Raw genomic sequence first — 17,393 nt, 5'->3', positions numbered from 1 at the left:
CAATGGATTACCACCTATTAAAATCCTGGATTTACAGGTGAATTTTTCAGACTTGCTTCAGCCTAAAGTGGAACAAATGAGGTGCAAATGTGAAATAAGTCAACACAGAAGTAAACTTACATATACTTAATTACAACACCCTCTTGACAGGGGTCTGCACAAATTAAAGAATTTCCTTGACTCAAAGACCCCCCAGAAAAATCTACTGAGACTGTGGCAGCTATTGTGAAGCTGCCATTCCCGGAGCAGTGGGATTGATATTGATATTTCTGTAGAAGTGCTGCTGCTTTCTAACCTCCTGAACACTCCTGAGACTGCTAACGGTAAGTGCCAGACTAAACAAAAGATTCTACTGGTCCATTCACCAGGAGCTGAACAGAACAGTGAATACCAGCTTTCTCTGTCTTCCAGAGCCTGCTCCTGCTTCAGGACTGGGCTCTACTTAGGGTGACACTTCCAAGTAATTTTATAGAAATTTCCACAGATTTTCAGTCTTGTTACAGACGGTACTTTTGATTTATTTCCACCACATAAATCACTATGGTTCCAGCATAAACTGGTGACTTCTAGCCTTAGGGATTAGTCTTTGAATTCTTGCATGTTCTTCTCCAATTAAATTCAGTTTGGTTATTTAATCCCATTTGCTCTCTGAAACATCATGTTTATATGTCTGTTAGATAGTGCTACTCTGTAGGAAATTTGCCATGACTTTCAGGACAATGTGATTGGTAAATAATACAGCACATTCAGCAAAAGTTTAGACATGAACTTAAACTGAAAAACTGGTCTGCCATTGAGATATTGATTAGAGAGGGAGCATTTTTCAGAGTTTGGTGTGTATCACTGACTTGCAGTTTTAAGAGAATCACAATTCTGGGCTGGTCTGCAGAATCCATGCTGACCTCCACACAGAGCCCTGAGATACACATCCTGCTTTCAGGAGCACCTGTTTGAGGATGCCAAGCACTGCCATAAAAGCACACACAGAAAAAGCAAGGAAGGAAAAATTAAATAAAGAGGTACACTCACCTTGAGGAAGCTGCATAATTCCAGTGCTTACACCTGAGATAATGTCTCCCAATAAGTATTCCTTCATTGGGTAACGAGGAAGCCATTTTAAAATTGGTAAGAAACTGTAAAGATGGGACTTGGCTTTCTTAGAAGAACAACTGGAAATACAAAGCAGAAAGTTAGATACTAGCAGGGGACAAACAGGTTGCAAAAATTCTCTTTCATCCCTATACAAGAAAACAGCTCCTTTACAGGCAGGCTCAGACTCCTGATGACAGTAATTTCAGACATCCTTAAACACAAACAACTACACCTCTAGTTAATTAGCCCTTAATCACATGATAGTGCTGTTCACAAACCTTAGGGAACTGGAGAAGAGAACAAAAGTCTTGTGTGCCTGGAGGTCAGTGGGAAGTAAAACTGTTCCTGTACACACCACCTTCTGCTGAGATCACTCCTAGTAACAGTCCCCTGAGCATAACTTGCTTCCTGATAGTGGTTTTCATTCATCAGCGTACTTTGCAATGCTTTTTTCCCATTTACTAGTTCCATGCTTTATATTTGTTTGATCATAACATTATATATTACTATGCTTTAAAAATACCAAATCTATTAATTTAACCAGTACTTATTACTATCACTACTAGTACTGATAGACCCATTTTCAGGCTATTTGAGAACATAACCCTTCTTCACCTGGAAAGAAAAGGCACTGAAACCAGCAGTACTGACCCTTGTGGCTCTTAGCAGAGATATTAACCTTTTGAAACCCTACTCATGACAAATGAATAGAGCCAGCAAACATATATCTCTATCCAGTATTGCCTTGTACCATACCATGATTGTACTGTGGTAAGTTTAAACTTGGCTAAAAATGTAACACAGGGAATGTATAATTTATGCTTTTCTGTGTAGGGAATTTCAAGAGCATTGTGGAGATTTGTTAGCATTTCTGAATTGCACAGTGAAGAAGCTTGCTGCTACAAGTGGGAGAGTCATCCACACTTCTCCATGGTTAAGCAGATGTATCACAAGAAGGATTTGATCCACTTTTTTTTTTTTTTAATTCAGGACAGATTAAGTTTTCTGAAGTAGAATTAAGTGTCTTTACCATTGAAATCATTCCATAAAACAAAGCAAATCTCCAAATGTCAAATCATGTGAACAGGAATATTTTATAGAAAACCAATTCTGTTGTCCAGCAGAGCAAGGTTTGAGAAGGAAATGGGAAAAAAACAAATGAAGCATGTATAAATAAAAAGCTAATGAGAACTTAACTAGAACTTAAATCCCCTGGTACCACACAGCAAGAGAAACACAGATAAAGACATTTCACTTCTAACCAGATGATTCCAAGGCAGTTAATTAAAAGCTAGAGAATGCCTTTAGTAAGTTCTTATTAGACTAATAATTTAGATTTCTACACATCTCCCTTCTTCTGTGAAAGGACCATGTGAAGCACAAATTTGGCCATAAATATTTCCACATAAAAGGACAGATATTTTTCTGGGTCTTACGAATTCATGTCACGTGATTTGACTAATACTTAACATTCCTATGCTGCATATTTTCTTTTTGGACTTTGATGAAGGGAATTCAACTAATTTATCTAACATTTTCTACCATAGTTACACATTAGCAGCACATACACAGTTTCTTCCCAGTCTTGCTGAATAGTCAAAGTAGAATTAGTGGTTTTATCTTTTAGGTTTCTTTGAAGAGATTACCAGCTAAGAGCATGAATCAATTAAGAATTACAATATTTCTAACCAATAAAGACAAAAACCCCTACCGACAAGAATGTGCAATCTTCTGCCCTAAAGTCTGAGGGGTTCTCTGTCGCCTGTGCAGCTGGCCTTGCAGGAGCTCCTGGTTGTATATTGGTCTCTGCACACAATACCTCTGGGTTTGCTCAAGACATGCTGCTTCTTCTTGAGCACCTTCCATAGTTGATCTCACAGAGCAGCAGTGAAGGAGGAGCAGTTTCACGATCTCCACCTAAAAACCTGGTTGCAGACAAAATAAGTTTGGTTTCCATTTAAACCTCAGATTTGGCATTTCCTTTCAAATAATGTATTTTGACAAGCTAGAGACAAGAACTGTGATTGCAGTATAATTAGTCTGTAACAAAAGTAAGAAAATAAATCACACAGTCTTTAGTATATGCAAGGTATTAATCTACGCTTCTCATGCATAATGAAAGCTTTTGCATTAATTACTTTGTAAATACGAGCTGAAATGAACTTGGAAGGTTACATTCATGCTTTTCAGGATTTTCCCTCAGTTTTTAAAGAATATGTCACTGCAGGAGGGAGATTCCTTTATTACTGAGTTAATTCTTGCTTACTCACAAACTGATTAGTGACAGAACTCTTGATTTTGACACTGAGAAACCCACTTCTTTCTTCCAGATTGTAAGTTGCCTCCTGCATCCATCCACCTGCTTTCCCCTCTATTTCAGAAGCTTCTTTTTCCAAACAGCATCTCAAGGATAAACAATTCACTACTTTCAAACAGTTATTATTTCAGTGGATGTGCCACTTACTGCTATTCTCAGTCTGCACTGACTAAAACAGGAATCAGGAGATGTGCCCAGTTTTAAAACTAGCCAGAACATTTGTAAAGTTTAATTTGTCTGTCTGATTCAGTGCCACAAATATCTTAATATGTTTAAAAGACACCCTGCTAATTCCAGTGCCCCATCTTTGCTGCTTTTAGAAATACCAGGCAAGAAACACAACTCTCAATTCTGAGTAAAGTGACAGGACTGCTATGCTGTTAGGCAGAGATGCTGGTTAGTGCCACATTCGATGACAGAACGGGAGTGCTGTGGGAAACAGAGCCATCACTGTGAACAAGGCCTTGGGCTCAAGTCCAGCAAGTCACTTAAGCATGTGTTTGCCTTCAACCCAGGGTGCTAACCCAGGGGTGTTCCATCTTTAGCTGTACATCAATACTTTTCTGGGAAAGGGTTACCATGCAGAAATTAAACAAATTGCTACCTAAACACTCAGACAAAGCTAACCATGATTGGTCCAACATTCTGATTCAGCAAATACAGTCAGACCATCAGCAAAATACCAATATTGCTATCTATGCCTTCACTCTGATGAAAGTGCTGGAATTTTCCACTCAGGTCTTGATAGTCTCTATCTCCTACAACTGATGCAGCCTAACATCTCCTCAGTTCTCAGTATTTTGTAAGCAGTACTTTTCCTATATTGTCAGCCACAAAAGCATGTTTTTACTAAAATTGTACTTTTTATTTGCTGCACACTCTAGATAGACTTCAGCTTCATTGTGTGAAATAAAAGCAATCCTACTTGAGCAGGGAGGTTGTAATCTATGATCCTCAGAAGTCCATTCAAGCCTTAACCGCTCTGGGATCCATAATGGTCCCTTATGCCATTATTCACATATAATCTATCTTTTCCAGTAATTAATTGATGTGTTCTGGCAACATTGGCTCTATCTACAAATTAAGAAGCAATTTTAATCAGTCCTAAAGAGAAAATCCACTCAAATCTGAACAGAAACTGCAGTTGCATTCAAAAGACACAAACCAAATCAGTTCAATGACTTGGTTTTGGCCAAACTTCTCCAAGAAAATGAGAATGCAATACCCAAACAATTTTATCCAAGGTTTTAAAACCATGCAGCCTGCCTTCTTTTTGCTACAAAGGACAGAACACAAGACAGTGCCCACAAACCCCAAACAATTCAGGTCCTGAATTTCCACCTTTTGGTTTGTTCAGCTTCAAGTAGATTGGTTAATATATGGAAGAGCCACATGAGCTTGTAATATAATCTAGACCTGGAGAGGTCTGGAGATCTCCAGTTCTGTACACATGCTCCAACTCTTCCAGGTACTATGAGCATATAGAAAACAACAGAAGTTCCATCCTGCCTCTGTTTTTCACAGTAAAATAAATGATACAAATGGTGTATTTGACCAACTGCACAAGCATAACTTTAAATCAGTTATCCAGATCATGGCAAGTGTCAGCTTGGAATACTACCAGAGGTCACAACCCAAGTTTCACCATCACTCAGTCTGAAGGTTTTTAAACTGCAGATTGAATGTTTGTGATTCTGTTAGAATAAGGAAGTTACACTGCACTCATCATGAGAATCAGATAAAACAAAAGTGACTTGAGGATAGGATCTTGTCTTTACCTTCACACTGGATACAAGAACATGGAAAACAAATCACACGTCATTAAGAGACCTTAAATCCACCTACAACTAGTGCTGAATATATCACATTCAATTCTTCCATGTCATGTCACCAACTTGTCTTAACAGCCCTGCATAAGTATGTTCCCTAATGGCCACCTAAAATACTAAAATGTAGACACTTCAGTAACAATTAAAGTCTTTGATATCATCCTGCTCTTTTGCAAAAGTACTCAGAGAGCAAGACTGAGATGCTTTTCTTTATGAGAGATGATACACATTGTCCATAGAGTAGCAAAACAGTAACACTCCACGACTGGTTCCACCTCTCTCCAAGTGTTTTCTGTATGGCAAACTGCCAACACATCTATCCAAGGCTCAGAAGAAGAGCAAGAGCAAGGTGCCTCCTTTTTCATGAAAAGAAAGCTTACTGCTATGATTTATGAAAACTCATAGACCCATATCCAGAGAAGAGAAAGGTAATGGTGGATAGTGGAATACTGTTCTCCAAGAACCTTTGAACTTCATGGCAAGAATAAAGTTAAAAAGCTGTAAGAAACAGTGTCATTAATCTTATCAGCCAGATAAGAGTTGAGTTGAAGTAGTTAAAACCTGTATGCAAAAGACTTAAGAGTTGGCAATTCTTTATCTGACTGATAAAGGCCCATCTTATGTCCTTACTGCTATTATCAAATTGAAGGTGTTAAAGGAAAAAAAGAAGTGAAGCAAACAAATTTATAACACTATCACTAATAAATTAGCACTTTCTCTTCCCAATCTTAGCTGATAAAGGAGGTCTGTCAAACCATTTGCACTGATTCTTGTAGAGGACAATAATTTTTGATCCAAATCACATGAATCAGAGTGCAACCATAAAATTTATAGGAATAAAGATTTGACTGCTGTTTCTTAGATTCCAAATACAACTATGTGGAGAAAAAAAGCAAGAAGCTGGAGACGTTAAGAATGGTGTACCATGTGACTCCTGCAGCTTTAACAGGCACTTTTTCTCCTAACACATATATATAACCTGAATGTGTCTGGGCCACCTAAGGAAATGGGGGAATCAACAGCAAATCCATTGTTTTGCCTGTTTTAAAAGAGTAAATTCCCTTACTTTTGGAAGCTGAGCACAAATTGCTTTAAGTAGCAGAAAAGCACAGGTGGACAGTACCAGTATCTGCTAGAGAATTTCAAGTTTGATCACAAACTAAAAAGTCTCCAAAATATTTTGTGTCTTCAAGCTTACAAATACAGGTGACTGCCAAAGGGCTGGTGGAAATACTGCCACTCTATGTCAAATATGTTCTCCCAAATGTACACTGAAAGGCACAGTTACTGCAAGGTCTGTTCCTACATCTGAAGAGGCAATATACAAAACCAGGAGATTTCAGGAACTGCATAATGGCTCATGTCTTTCTTTCTGTCCTCATTCCCCAGTACCCTATGCCCTTCCACTTTTCACCCTGAGAGACAAAGCTGGTTTTAACATAAGTACAAAGGTAAAATGACTGGGTGGGGTCATAACGAATGTGTTCTCCTGGTTTTATTGGACAGTTATCGTCATCCTCATTCCCCCTCCACTACCCCCATTAAATCCACTAACAACTAGATTTTTTTAAACCTGAAACCTTTACATAAAACTTCATAAATTTAGAAGTAACTAGTGAAACAAAAAAAAAAAATTTCCTTGTGAAGGCCCTAATCTAATACACTCCAGGAGGAAACCTTTGGGGAAAAAATAAATCAAGACCTTAAATTTCTATATAGCTTTTAGATTGGCAAAATTTCCACTCAATTCATTAAAAAGGTGAGATGATTACATGAACTGTGTTTGGTTATGTAATAGAAAACTTCTCCACACACCTAGAGGATTACTCAGAACAACAGCAGGATGGAGAACCTGGATAACACCCTGGTGGGCTACTGCCAGGGCCACCATGAGCCATCAGTCTATCATTGCTCAGAGTAGTATGCAAGGGTCACCTTTGGGACCCAGGAAGTCCCTGCCAGCTCTGGTTGTGAAAAGCATCTGCCCATGTCTAAGAGTAAGAGCACTCAGGGGCAGCAAAAGGGGTCCTGGGAAGCCCTGGCCAGTCACACACATGCACAAGGAGCAGTCTGTACCAACAGCTGGAGTGGGGCTACAGCCTTGAGGGCTCATATGCTCAGGTCAGCTGGGGAGACTGGGAGCTACAAGGCAGACTGTATAAGCCTGTGTGCTGGAGGGATCCACCTTGCAGATGAGTGTTGGATCTCAACATATGTATATGTATTCTCAGTACTGGACCTCCATCCTGCTTATCTAGAGAGCAGAGGGGATGAAGCTGTCAGTGCTGCCTCTCTGAAACACACAACTTGCCATGTACAAATGTACATGTGTATGTGTGTTCTCTGTGTGTGTGCTTATAGGAAACACATCTTCTGCCTTGGTACTGGTTGGATCTGGGGACATGGAGCAGCAGCAGCCTCACTTTCCTCAGGCTGTTGAATTCAGTATGATATATTTCATTAACTCAGCCACCGAAAAGAGCATAATACAATTGAGCATAAAGATCCTTTTCTCAAAATAGCAAAAAATTAGACATATACCTAAATATATATATTTAAAAATATTAAGATTATGTAACTGTTAAGAGGTAATTTATATTTCATGTTCCTTGCCAAAAAATACTTAAGTCCCCAAAGGTTTACTACATGGACTAATGAATTCATTAGTGTCTTAATAGTATCTCTTATCAAGCAGCAATCTTATGTTTGTTTTCATCAACAGAATGTTTTAGGAACCTGTTATGATGATTGATCTGTTTAATTTATTCCACATAAGACAAACACCTGGAGCACTTTATGCAGTAGAACATTGGTTTCCTTCTCTCTGAGATATAGATAAGAGATGGCTTCTGTTTCCAGTGTAAACACATTGATGACCATGAGAACCCATGGTGATATGATCATTCTTATTCCCATTTTTTGCAACTTCAGTGACCTTGGTACCTAGTCTGCCATCCTCTTTCCCTTTGCCAAAAGCAGTAGCTACTGATAATGGAATCAGTAAGTCAGTTAAAATGGTACCATGGCTGATGACCCCTTTACTGTGCTTAAGCCAACTGATAAGGACATATACCACCTCAGAGACAAGTAATCATTAGCCAGCTTCATTTTCCAGAGAAAATCCACTGCCAAAAACTTTGCTGGAGCAGTTTAAAACATCAACCTCCAGTTGATCAGAGGAGATAACATAAATCGAGATCATGCATATGCACCAAGCTAAGCCAGAACAACTTCTTTACTTCTTGCGATCTCAGTGCACCAGCAATCTCCAGCAGCTGGTTCATTTTTTCAGGCAAAGTGGAACATGCAGAGATCAAACAAGTGTTTGTGCAGAAAGACATTATTTCACTCTATGATACATATCCTGCTGCAGAGAAGCCACCAAAAGAATTCTCCCCTCTCTATCTGCTTCATCAAATCTTTACACACATCACTACTCTCTCAAGTGCTGCATCAAGCTAAAAGTAAACAACAAAAAATAGAAGGATATTTTAACCAAAATCCTTTCAGTCATCATGTTTACAGTGCAAACCTCTCAAGTCACAGAGGAAACTGAAGGATACTAAAAGTGTGATCAGAAAAAGAAATGACTGGGATGTAGAGAGGGAAGAAAGATGGATGTGATTAAATGTGTTTAAAACTTATATTCCAGTTTCACTGCTGAAAACATAAAGTAACTACATTAGTTAAGTAACATGAGATTTTGAAAATTCTTCAAGGATCTTCTACAAGGCTCTCTAATACCTTCTGAAAGGATCTGTTCCTCTGCAAAACAGCCACTGACATGCTTGAAGAAATTCCTAAAAAACTGATGCTACTGAAAGGTAACACAGAACTTCAGCAGCCACTGCTTGGGAAAGTATTAGTGCTAACTGTTTCTCAAAGCTGCAACTCTCTTCCTGATGGTTCTGAGAACTTCCCTATCCATGTTAGGATCTGCAAACATTTCATTCTTGGAAGCTACTTTATAAAACATTTTCTGTGTTTTTTTTTTTTTCCTGCACTATGTATCAAACCAAATCCTACATGAGCAGTAAGCAGAACATGTCTTATGATAGATCCTGTCCCCATTTATGCAACTGTTGCTTGGTTGTTATCTAAACAATAGCATTCTCCTGTCTCCTATGCACTTGAGTGTTGCTTCATGATCTGAAGGTGAGTGCCAGACAGTGGGAAAAACCTTCCTCAACATTTTGATACCACGGTTTCACCTAAAGGCCATGAGTGCACAGGAAACACAGGCCAACGCTGCTTTTGCTTGAAATATTTTAAAATACACTGTAAGCAAAGAATGTGTAGAGAAGTTTCTCAAAGAAGTACTTCACAGCAAATCCATGCTTCATTTGCAGCTCACCTTGTGGCTTCACATTTCTTTGGTGGCTGATGAAATTTTAATGTGAGACAGCCCCATGTCTGTCCTTAACTGCACAAACAAAATGATGAACCCTCAGAGAGCTGAAAACTTCTCCAAATGACCCTTCAAGAGTGGTTGGCAGAACAACCTTGCATGAATGGATTCCTGCAACAGCTACACTAGAACAGGGTGTCTTGATGAAGGAACTGGAAGAGCAAGAAGGGTATCTGAGCTGAGCATCAAATGAAATGGAGAAAGGTTCATTGAGTAATTTTCTGATGATTTCTTCTTGCAAGAACCTTCCTTTCTTTATTTCTCAGAAACACATATGCAAAAGAAACAAATGTCATCAGAAAGCAGAGGAAAAGTAAAATCAGACATATTACAACTGTAGTTTGGCTCAGATTACCTGTTCAGCTATAGGAACATAAATGAACCACCAAAAAATATAATGTATATTGATTTTAAACATGAAACTAGCAAAGAAATAAAACTGGAATCATATGATACAGAACTGAAAACAAGCAAACAACAAGTACAGTGCAAAATTCCAAAAAAGGAAAATGCAGTTAACTGGAGACAGTCAATAAAGAAATGGTAAACTTGAAAGAAGTTTCAAGGGCTTAGAAAACAGTGTTATATCAAAGCTGTGAAGCTGGGGCAGGAACCTGGTAAAGCATGATATGCAGGATTGGATGCTGACCATGCTGAAGTGGTAAATGAACTCTGGGAAAGTTATGATATAAATTTAAAGTAGCAGCAGCAAAACTTCTGTAATTAGAGAAGACATTCCAATTGCCCGTATCTGTGAAAGATCTGTAGAGTTGTTCCTGATGCAACTCCTCAGATTTGCATGAGCTTAGCAGAGCTCTGTGAGAATAGGAATGGCCAGCTCCCTGTGTAGCAATCCAAGTTTTCTCCTGCATAGGGTATGGACTTTTAAATTCTATTCCATGAAAACCAGGTAGAAATTTTGTAAACCTTAAACAGTTCAATCCTTAGTTGAACTTAATTGATCTGCCCCTACTAGACTGAACTTCAAAAAGGATATTTCAAACTACAGACACACAGCAATCATTGATTTGGATTGGAAAATTCCTTAGAATCATGGAAGAGACCTTTAAGGCCACCTTGTTCCAACCCCTTGCCATGGGTAGGGACACTTTCCACTTGACCAGGTTGCTCAAAGCCCCACCCAGCATAGGATGAGAGGTTTTCTGAGGAGTTCTCTAGTCTCAGCCCTGCCTCAGAATCTAATTTCCATAAAATAAATTAAAAGGAACAATTTGATCTTTGCTCTAGCCCAGTCTATGAGTCAGAATCTCAGATTTTCAATTAACAGATTAAAATCTATTAATTAGCTAACCCACGCCCTCCCCAATAACCACAACAATACAAGAACACAAACAGAATTGTATGTACAAAATGGTATGCAACAGTCAAAGCAGAGCAGTCAAACCTGATTCCCTGTCTAGGCAAAACCAGTAACTTTTCAGTGAAGGCTGGAGAGAAAAAAGATTGTACCCAAGCAGTAAAAATACAGACTTTCAAAAACCTCCCAGGAAGGCAATCACACTCTTGTTTGTCACATGGAAGGTTTTCTCAGCTTGTTACTGCACAAAATAAAATAAATAGTTAATGCAACATTTTGAGAAGAGTAGTTCAAGTTCCTGCATAGACCAATGGTTCATATATGTACTCTTATAATCCTATCAATGCAACTGACCTACAAAACTCATTCAACTGCCTGTACAAATTTACAGCCATATCTTCAAACCATGGAAATACTTGACATTGTCTGTTTGTGCATAGCTTTCCCAATACCTGGGCACATGGTAAATAACAAGACCTGCATTTTGCTGCTGCTTACACTTCTGAAGAGCAAAAAGCTATAGATAAGTGATTATAAAAAAACAGCAATGGCAGGTCTTGTAGTCATATGAAGAAATATTATCAAGAAGGACTATCAAGAAATATTGTCTAGCAGGACAACATTCTGATGATTTCTTCTTGCAAGAACATTTCTTTCTTTCTCAGGAACACATGCAAAAGAAACAAATGTCATCAGAAAGCAGAGAAAAAGTAAATCAACATTCTGCTGCCTAACAGATCTAGGGAAAGAAACACCTGAATAACAATGATGTTTAACTCATTATAGTTAACTGGGAAATCAATAGACTAATTAGAGCTTGAGAGTTTTAGATTCAGTATGGTTTTCTTGTGCTGCAAATTACAGGTTACAAAACAATCAGATAGAAAAAAAACAGAAAAGAAAGCTTTAGGAAATCAAATCTTACAGAAAAAGTACATCAGGAATAAAATGGAAAAAAAATAGCAGTCAGCAGTTCATTGGATAGAGACCAAGAGAGAGGCAGAGGAGGACCCTGAGCTTTTCTAAGCAACCCAGTGGCTGCACAGAAGTTTTGGTTACATTTACAGAGGCTACAGTTGCAATTCAAATTAATTGGAGGTCAAGATAATACTGCTTATACACTATAACAGTTAAAGCAGATAAACATATGCTCAGTTCTTCTTTCTCAAGTTATTAAAAAAAGCAACAGTGTGACAGCCATATGCTAAATCTGTGCCTGTTTTCCATGATTTTAGCATCACACTAAATAATAATGTGGGTTTTGAATATTTAATTTCTAAAAACACTGAATTTTTTGGGACAAACTACTGTACCCATGAAAAGCTGTATGTTAAAGATATTACTTGAACCACAAAATTGGACTAGAAATTCCAAACAAAAGGTAAGATGCAATGGCTGTTCAGTGCTCCAAGTTGTAAGATCTGATGGCTGAATCCAATAGAGCATTTTAATAAGTATTCAGCTTAGAAAAAAGGGCTCTCTTTGTGCCAGAGGCTAAAAACATCATCATTTCCTATGCCTTTTACCTAGATCATGCTCAATCATCTGCACTTTTAAAAACTATGTCAGCCTTTAACCAAAATGTTACCCTGCACACAGAGTTTGTACAGTATGAGCAAAAAAATACTTAAAGGAAATAAAGTTTGGCTAAGTTTAGAACCCAAGCATGGATGCAACAGCAGGCTTGTTTTCTACTGGACTTAGAGCTTTTTTTACTGAAATCTGATTCTGAATATAACTCAATATTGCCCCAACTCCCCACATAAATATACCTTTAAATACAATGAAGATTTTAGAATGAGACTGATGAGTTAAATACCCTCAAGCCTATACAAGGGAGTAAATCCTATTGAAAATTAATATCCTTTATCAGCTACCAACAGCAGCCCTGCATGTGTGAAACTCCATTCTCTTCCTACACCTTTTCCACACTACATTTCAGAGAAGTTTCACAATACAGTGAAAGACTATTAACAAAACACTTCAGTTTGGAAATACTGCTAAATGCAGAACTGAAACATCTATCATGTCTTAGGAAGGCTTAGGACTGTCAGAAACCAAGTATTTCAAAGTGTGATTACTGTCCCTTGAGGAAGGCAAGAGTGATTCCCACTGAGTTAATTCAGAGCAAGCCACTTGCATGTGCTTGCTTCTGAAAGAGTAAATTACCTTAGTTTTTCTATTTCTACAGTGGCAGTAATGTAGCATCCTACTTAGGGAAATTCTGCAATATAAATCAAGACACCTGTTAACCCAAAATACCTGTTACTGCACATTTAGTAAGAGAAATTTTAAAGGTTTTTTTGCAGATTTTAGTCTTCCTTTGGAAAAACTCCAATCAAAATAGACCCTTGTTGCCAGTCATCGACATAGAAACCAATACTGTATAACTGTATTACTGTGATAGATATGAAGAATTCTGAACACATATTCTGCTGATTCATCAGCAGAAATAATGGCAGCAATCTATTGTTTTTTCTTTTGCTTACTACTGGACTATCCCTAAATGCCTGCTGCAACAGCCACTTGGGTGCTCTGAAATTTCGAAGCATCCCAAAACCAGCTTTCAACCATGTTTCAATGTTCAGACAATTACAAGTTTTGCAATAGCTGAATGGGCACAAGCACAGCAAATTTAAGCCTACTTACTTTTCTGGCTGGTTTCTCCTAGTTGCTTTCACTGATCCCTTGTAAGGAGTTCAAAATGTTCCCACAGCCCGTGAAGCTGAAAAACACTGACATAGGGAAAGGAAAAACCTTCTTATTCGCCTGAAAAGTGGAAGGGCATGAAGGAAGGTGCATGGGGGGGATATAGTTTAATCGAGATTCTGGAAAGGCTTTGAAAGTCTTTGGTTGAAGCTAGCAATAAAGCGCAGAGCAGCTAGTTTTTGTTGTTACGAGACTTTTTGGGATAATCCGACCTAAACTGACAGCCCGCAGCTTACAGTCGGAGGGGCGCAGCCTCAACACGAGGAAATGACTGATCGCACGCCCTCCCTCGGGTTTCCCCTCGGGTGCTGCGCGTGTTTTTCAGCACGGAGCAGCGCGGGCGCCGCCGCTGCCCGGGAGCCCCTGGGTGTGCGGGAGGCGCGGAGCGGCGCTGCCTCCGGACCGGGGCTGCCCCTGGCGCGGCGCTGCCCCTGGCACGGCGCTGCCCCGGGCACAGCGCTGTCCGGGACCGGCGCTACCCCGGGCACGGCACTGCCCTAGACGGGCGCTGCCTCCGGACCGGGGCTACCCTGGCACGGCGCTGCCCCGGGCACGCTACCTCCGGACCGCTCCTGCTGCTCCGCCGGGGGCGAAGGAAATGGGAGCGGCATGAGGCGAGACCCCACCGGGCCGGGGTGACCGAGCGGGAGCCACAGGCAGCGGGACAGCCCGACCCCACCGACGCTCCTAGCGGCGAGGCTCGCTCCCTTCAGGGGGAGACCCCCTCCCCACACCCAGCACTGACTCCGCGCTCACCCCAGCCCGGCCAGCCGCGCTCCGCTCACCTCCCTCCGCCTTCCTGCAGCCCGGCAGCCGCAACCGCCGCTCGCTGCGAGGTGAGGAGCCCTGAGGCGCGGACGGGCGGCCGCCGGCCCCCGCCCCCTCCTGCCCCCTCCTGCCCCCTCCCGCCCCGCGGCCGCGGGCGCGCCTGGGACTCGTAGTCCCCCCCTCAGCCCCCGCCGGGCGCGTCCCCGCCGCGGCCTACGAGTCCCAGGATGCCGCGGGGCCGCGCGCGCTCCCGGCGGTGCGGCCTGCGCGGGCGCGGCCCCGCCCGGGCCCGCTCTGAGGGAGCGCAGAGCCGCGCGATCGTGGGGTGAGCGGGGCTGGGACAGTCCTTGAACATCCTTTCACAATTTTATTGTGAATATGCAGGAATTAGTAGTGGAATGCCTTTGCAGATCTCATCTTTCAGTCCTTGGTTTATAATGTTTTCCATCATAATGATAGCTCTTTCTTGCCCAAGACAAAAATATTTTCCCACCTCCCAGACTTCCGTTTGTGCGCAGAATTTGTAGAAGTTATTTTCCCCACTTAGAAACTCTTGTATACTAAGAACAAGAAAAAATTGTGAAACTGGTGTCTGTCTACAGGACAGTATTATTTGAAAACCTTAAAATGATTCCTTGACATGGCAGCCCTCAGAATTTAAGAGTAACTTAAATAAAATATAAATGAATTTAAGGTGAAACACAGCACTTTGAATTTCAGTATTTTCAAACAGAAATTTCAAGATCAAAACATTTCTAAAGCTGCTTTTAAATATGAAATTTACTCAAAACAGGCTGTAACAAAAAGGCATTTTGTTGAAAAATTTCAGTGATAGATAATGCTGCATACATCAGACTTTGTGTGGACTGATGCTGATTCCATTGTTATACAGAGCTGGGTAAGGGGAGATTCTTTGGGTAAGGCATGTTTGTTGATTCAGTTATTTATCCAAAAAGCTAATTCTTTCCTGAACTTGGAAATCTATAGCCTGTGTTAGAATGCAGGTGTAATTCACTTAGGAGGGTGTGGCCTGATAGTGAAATTCTGACATGCTTTGTTGCCAGTAAAACATACATTGCAGTAACATACCACAGCATATACACCCTGCACAAAGAAAAAGGAGAAGAGAAAACCTCAAACAAACACAGATTAGCAAATTTCCTGCTAAAAAATTCCACCCAGGTATAAAGCATTTTGAATGTCCCAGTAATGCTGAGGATTCTGTTAGACTAATTGTGTCAATGGTTGCATTTAAAATACAAGCTGGTTTTAATTTATTGTGTGCATTTTAGCATGACACACTCAAAGGTTAATAATTATTTTTATTGCTTCTTTCCAGCATTATCTAAAATGGTAAAAGATGTGGTTCCTCAGCTCTGGGAGAAGGACAGGGATTAATATAGTGCTTAACTCAGTAGCAGCAAGATGAAAAGAGGATTTTTGGTCAAAACAGAGGAGGGCAAGTTAATACAGAATAAACAGTATAGACAATTGAGGAAAGTAAAACACTCCTGTGGAGGGTAATTGTGGAATGTTAGTTAAGGGTGCACACACACCACTGGAGCTGTGTGATGACAGAGAGCTCAGTGTGAGCTTTGGGGGCTCTGCTGGCTCTCAGGGGACAGGGCAGTGGGAACCACTGAAGCTTAAGAAATATGTTTCAGTCTATAAACCTAGCATTTATCATCCTCCATTATGGTGTTCTTCCATTCCTGGAGCAGCATTTTTACTTGGCCTCACCTTGCTGCGTGCCAGCTAAAACTCTCCGCATCAGCTCTGCAGTAATTAGCTACACAAGGACTACGCCTTTAGGCTTGCTGCCAGCTCAGTCCCTTTAGCTAAACCAGGATTAGCATGGGGAAGAAAAAGCAACAGTCAGAAAATATCAACAGAGAAGAGCACTGAACAGTTCACCCACATGTCACCTGTACAATGCTTGCATGCTCATACCTCGTGGTCCTTTTTCCAGCAACAGATCCAGCACCTCTGAGAGCTCTGTCTGCTCCTTCACAGAAGCACTGCAAGTGGTTTCATGGCCTCAGCTGCTCTGGGTTGCTAACAGCCCTGAACAGCTCTTTAGGGCCATGCTTAACATAGGCAAGCCTTTTTACTGGCCCTGTTTCATTCTGAGGCTCCCTTCCAGTTCAGGGTGAAGGTAGCTCTCCTCTGCAGCTGCCTTGTTCCTGTTCCTCCAGTGTTGAGTCATTAGCTAGACCTCACTACAGAGCTGATCTAATTGGAGTTTATCTGGGGCCTCACACTTGCCTCCTGCTTTGATAATAACCAACACCATTGAGTACTAATAGATGAATGATGAGGTGATGCTGTGGCAGTGTTTCCACCCAGTAACATTTGCCCTGAAGGGTTAGCAAGTAAATAAAACATAGAACCATGTTTATGGATGTTGTCATGTCTCTTTCCAAATGTTTTCCTTTCTAGACTAAACAACTCTCTCTACTTGGAAACTCATGGGTTCAAGGATCTTGTTTGTGCTGCAGTACTTTGCAATCTTTCTAACTTGTTTACATCTGTATTTAAGTGAAGGGCTCAACAGCTGACAACTTTACCAGCACTGGCAGCCGTATTTATATGTACTGTGTTTTATCATAAACACTTCCACTGATGCAATGCAAAATAGCATTTTTAAAAACTGCTTTATGCTGTTGATTCTACTTCTATAGTTCCGTTGTCTAGTTTGGTATTTGCCTGCCTTGTGTGTTGGCATCTTGCTCTTTGACAGTGTCTTGTCCTTGAATTTTTTGTTGTGTTATTTAATTACTACCCTTTTCTGTATATTGTCAAGATCGTACAAAGCTGAATTTGGTCCTTCAAAATATTGGTGCTCTGCATATTTCCTCCCATTAAGAAAATGTTATCATCTTTGCATGAAGCAAGCTCGAGAGGAAAACATTTAGGCAAAATTATGAGAACTTCAGGTTTTGTTTATTTCAG

At 40.5% G+C, this 17,393-nt stretch overlaps 1 protein-coding gene across 6 annotated transcripts in view; it reads right to left on the bottom strand.

The window, feature by feature from the left end:
- The window catches only part of SLC26A5 (solute carrier family 26 member 5), a 31,521-nt gene extending 16,955 nt beyond the window's left edge, over positions 1-14,566 (bottom strand). Inside the window, exons 1-5 of one of the 6 annotated variants that reach the window (XM_079303157.1) lie at positions 14,459-14,566; positions 13,614-13,699; positions 9,684-9,798; positions 2,804-3,017; positions 1,030-1,169 (exon numbers count right to left, since the gene is read on the bottom strand). In XM_079303157.1, coding sequence (XP_079159283.1) covers positions 1,030-1,169; positions 2,804-2,958 — 295 coding nt within the window. In that variant the 5' untranslated portion in view covers positions 2,959-3,017; positions 9,684-9,798; positions 13,614-13,699; positions 14,459-14,566. Of the gene's footprint in view, positions 1-1,029; positions 1,170-2,803; positions 3,018-9,683; positions 9,799-13,133; positions 13,189-13,613; positions 13,700-14,429 lie in introns of all 6 variants that reach the window. The other 5 variants (XM_079303158.1, XM_079303156.1, XM_079303155.1 and 2 more) reach the window with 5 other exon arrangements.
- Between the last annotated feature and the right edge of the window lie 2,827 nt (positions 14,567-17,393).

This window comes from Erithacus rubecula (assembly GCF_903797595.1).
Source record: "Erithacus rubecula genome assembly, chromosome: 4".
Taxonomy (NCBI): domain Eukaryota; kingdom Metazoa; phylum Chordata; class Aves; order Passeriformes; family Muscicapidae; genus Erithacus; species Erithacus rubecula.
Note: the sequence above shows the minus strand (reverse complement) of the source record. Positions and strands in the feature narration are given on the sequence as shown.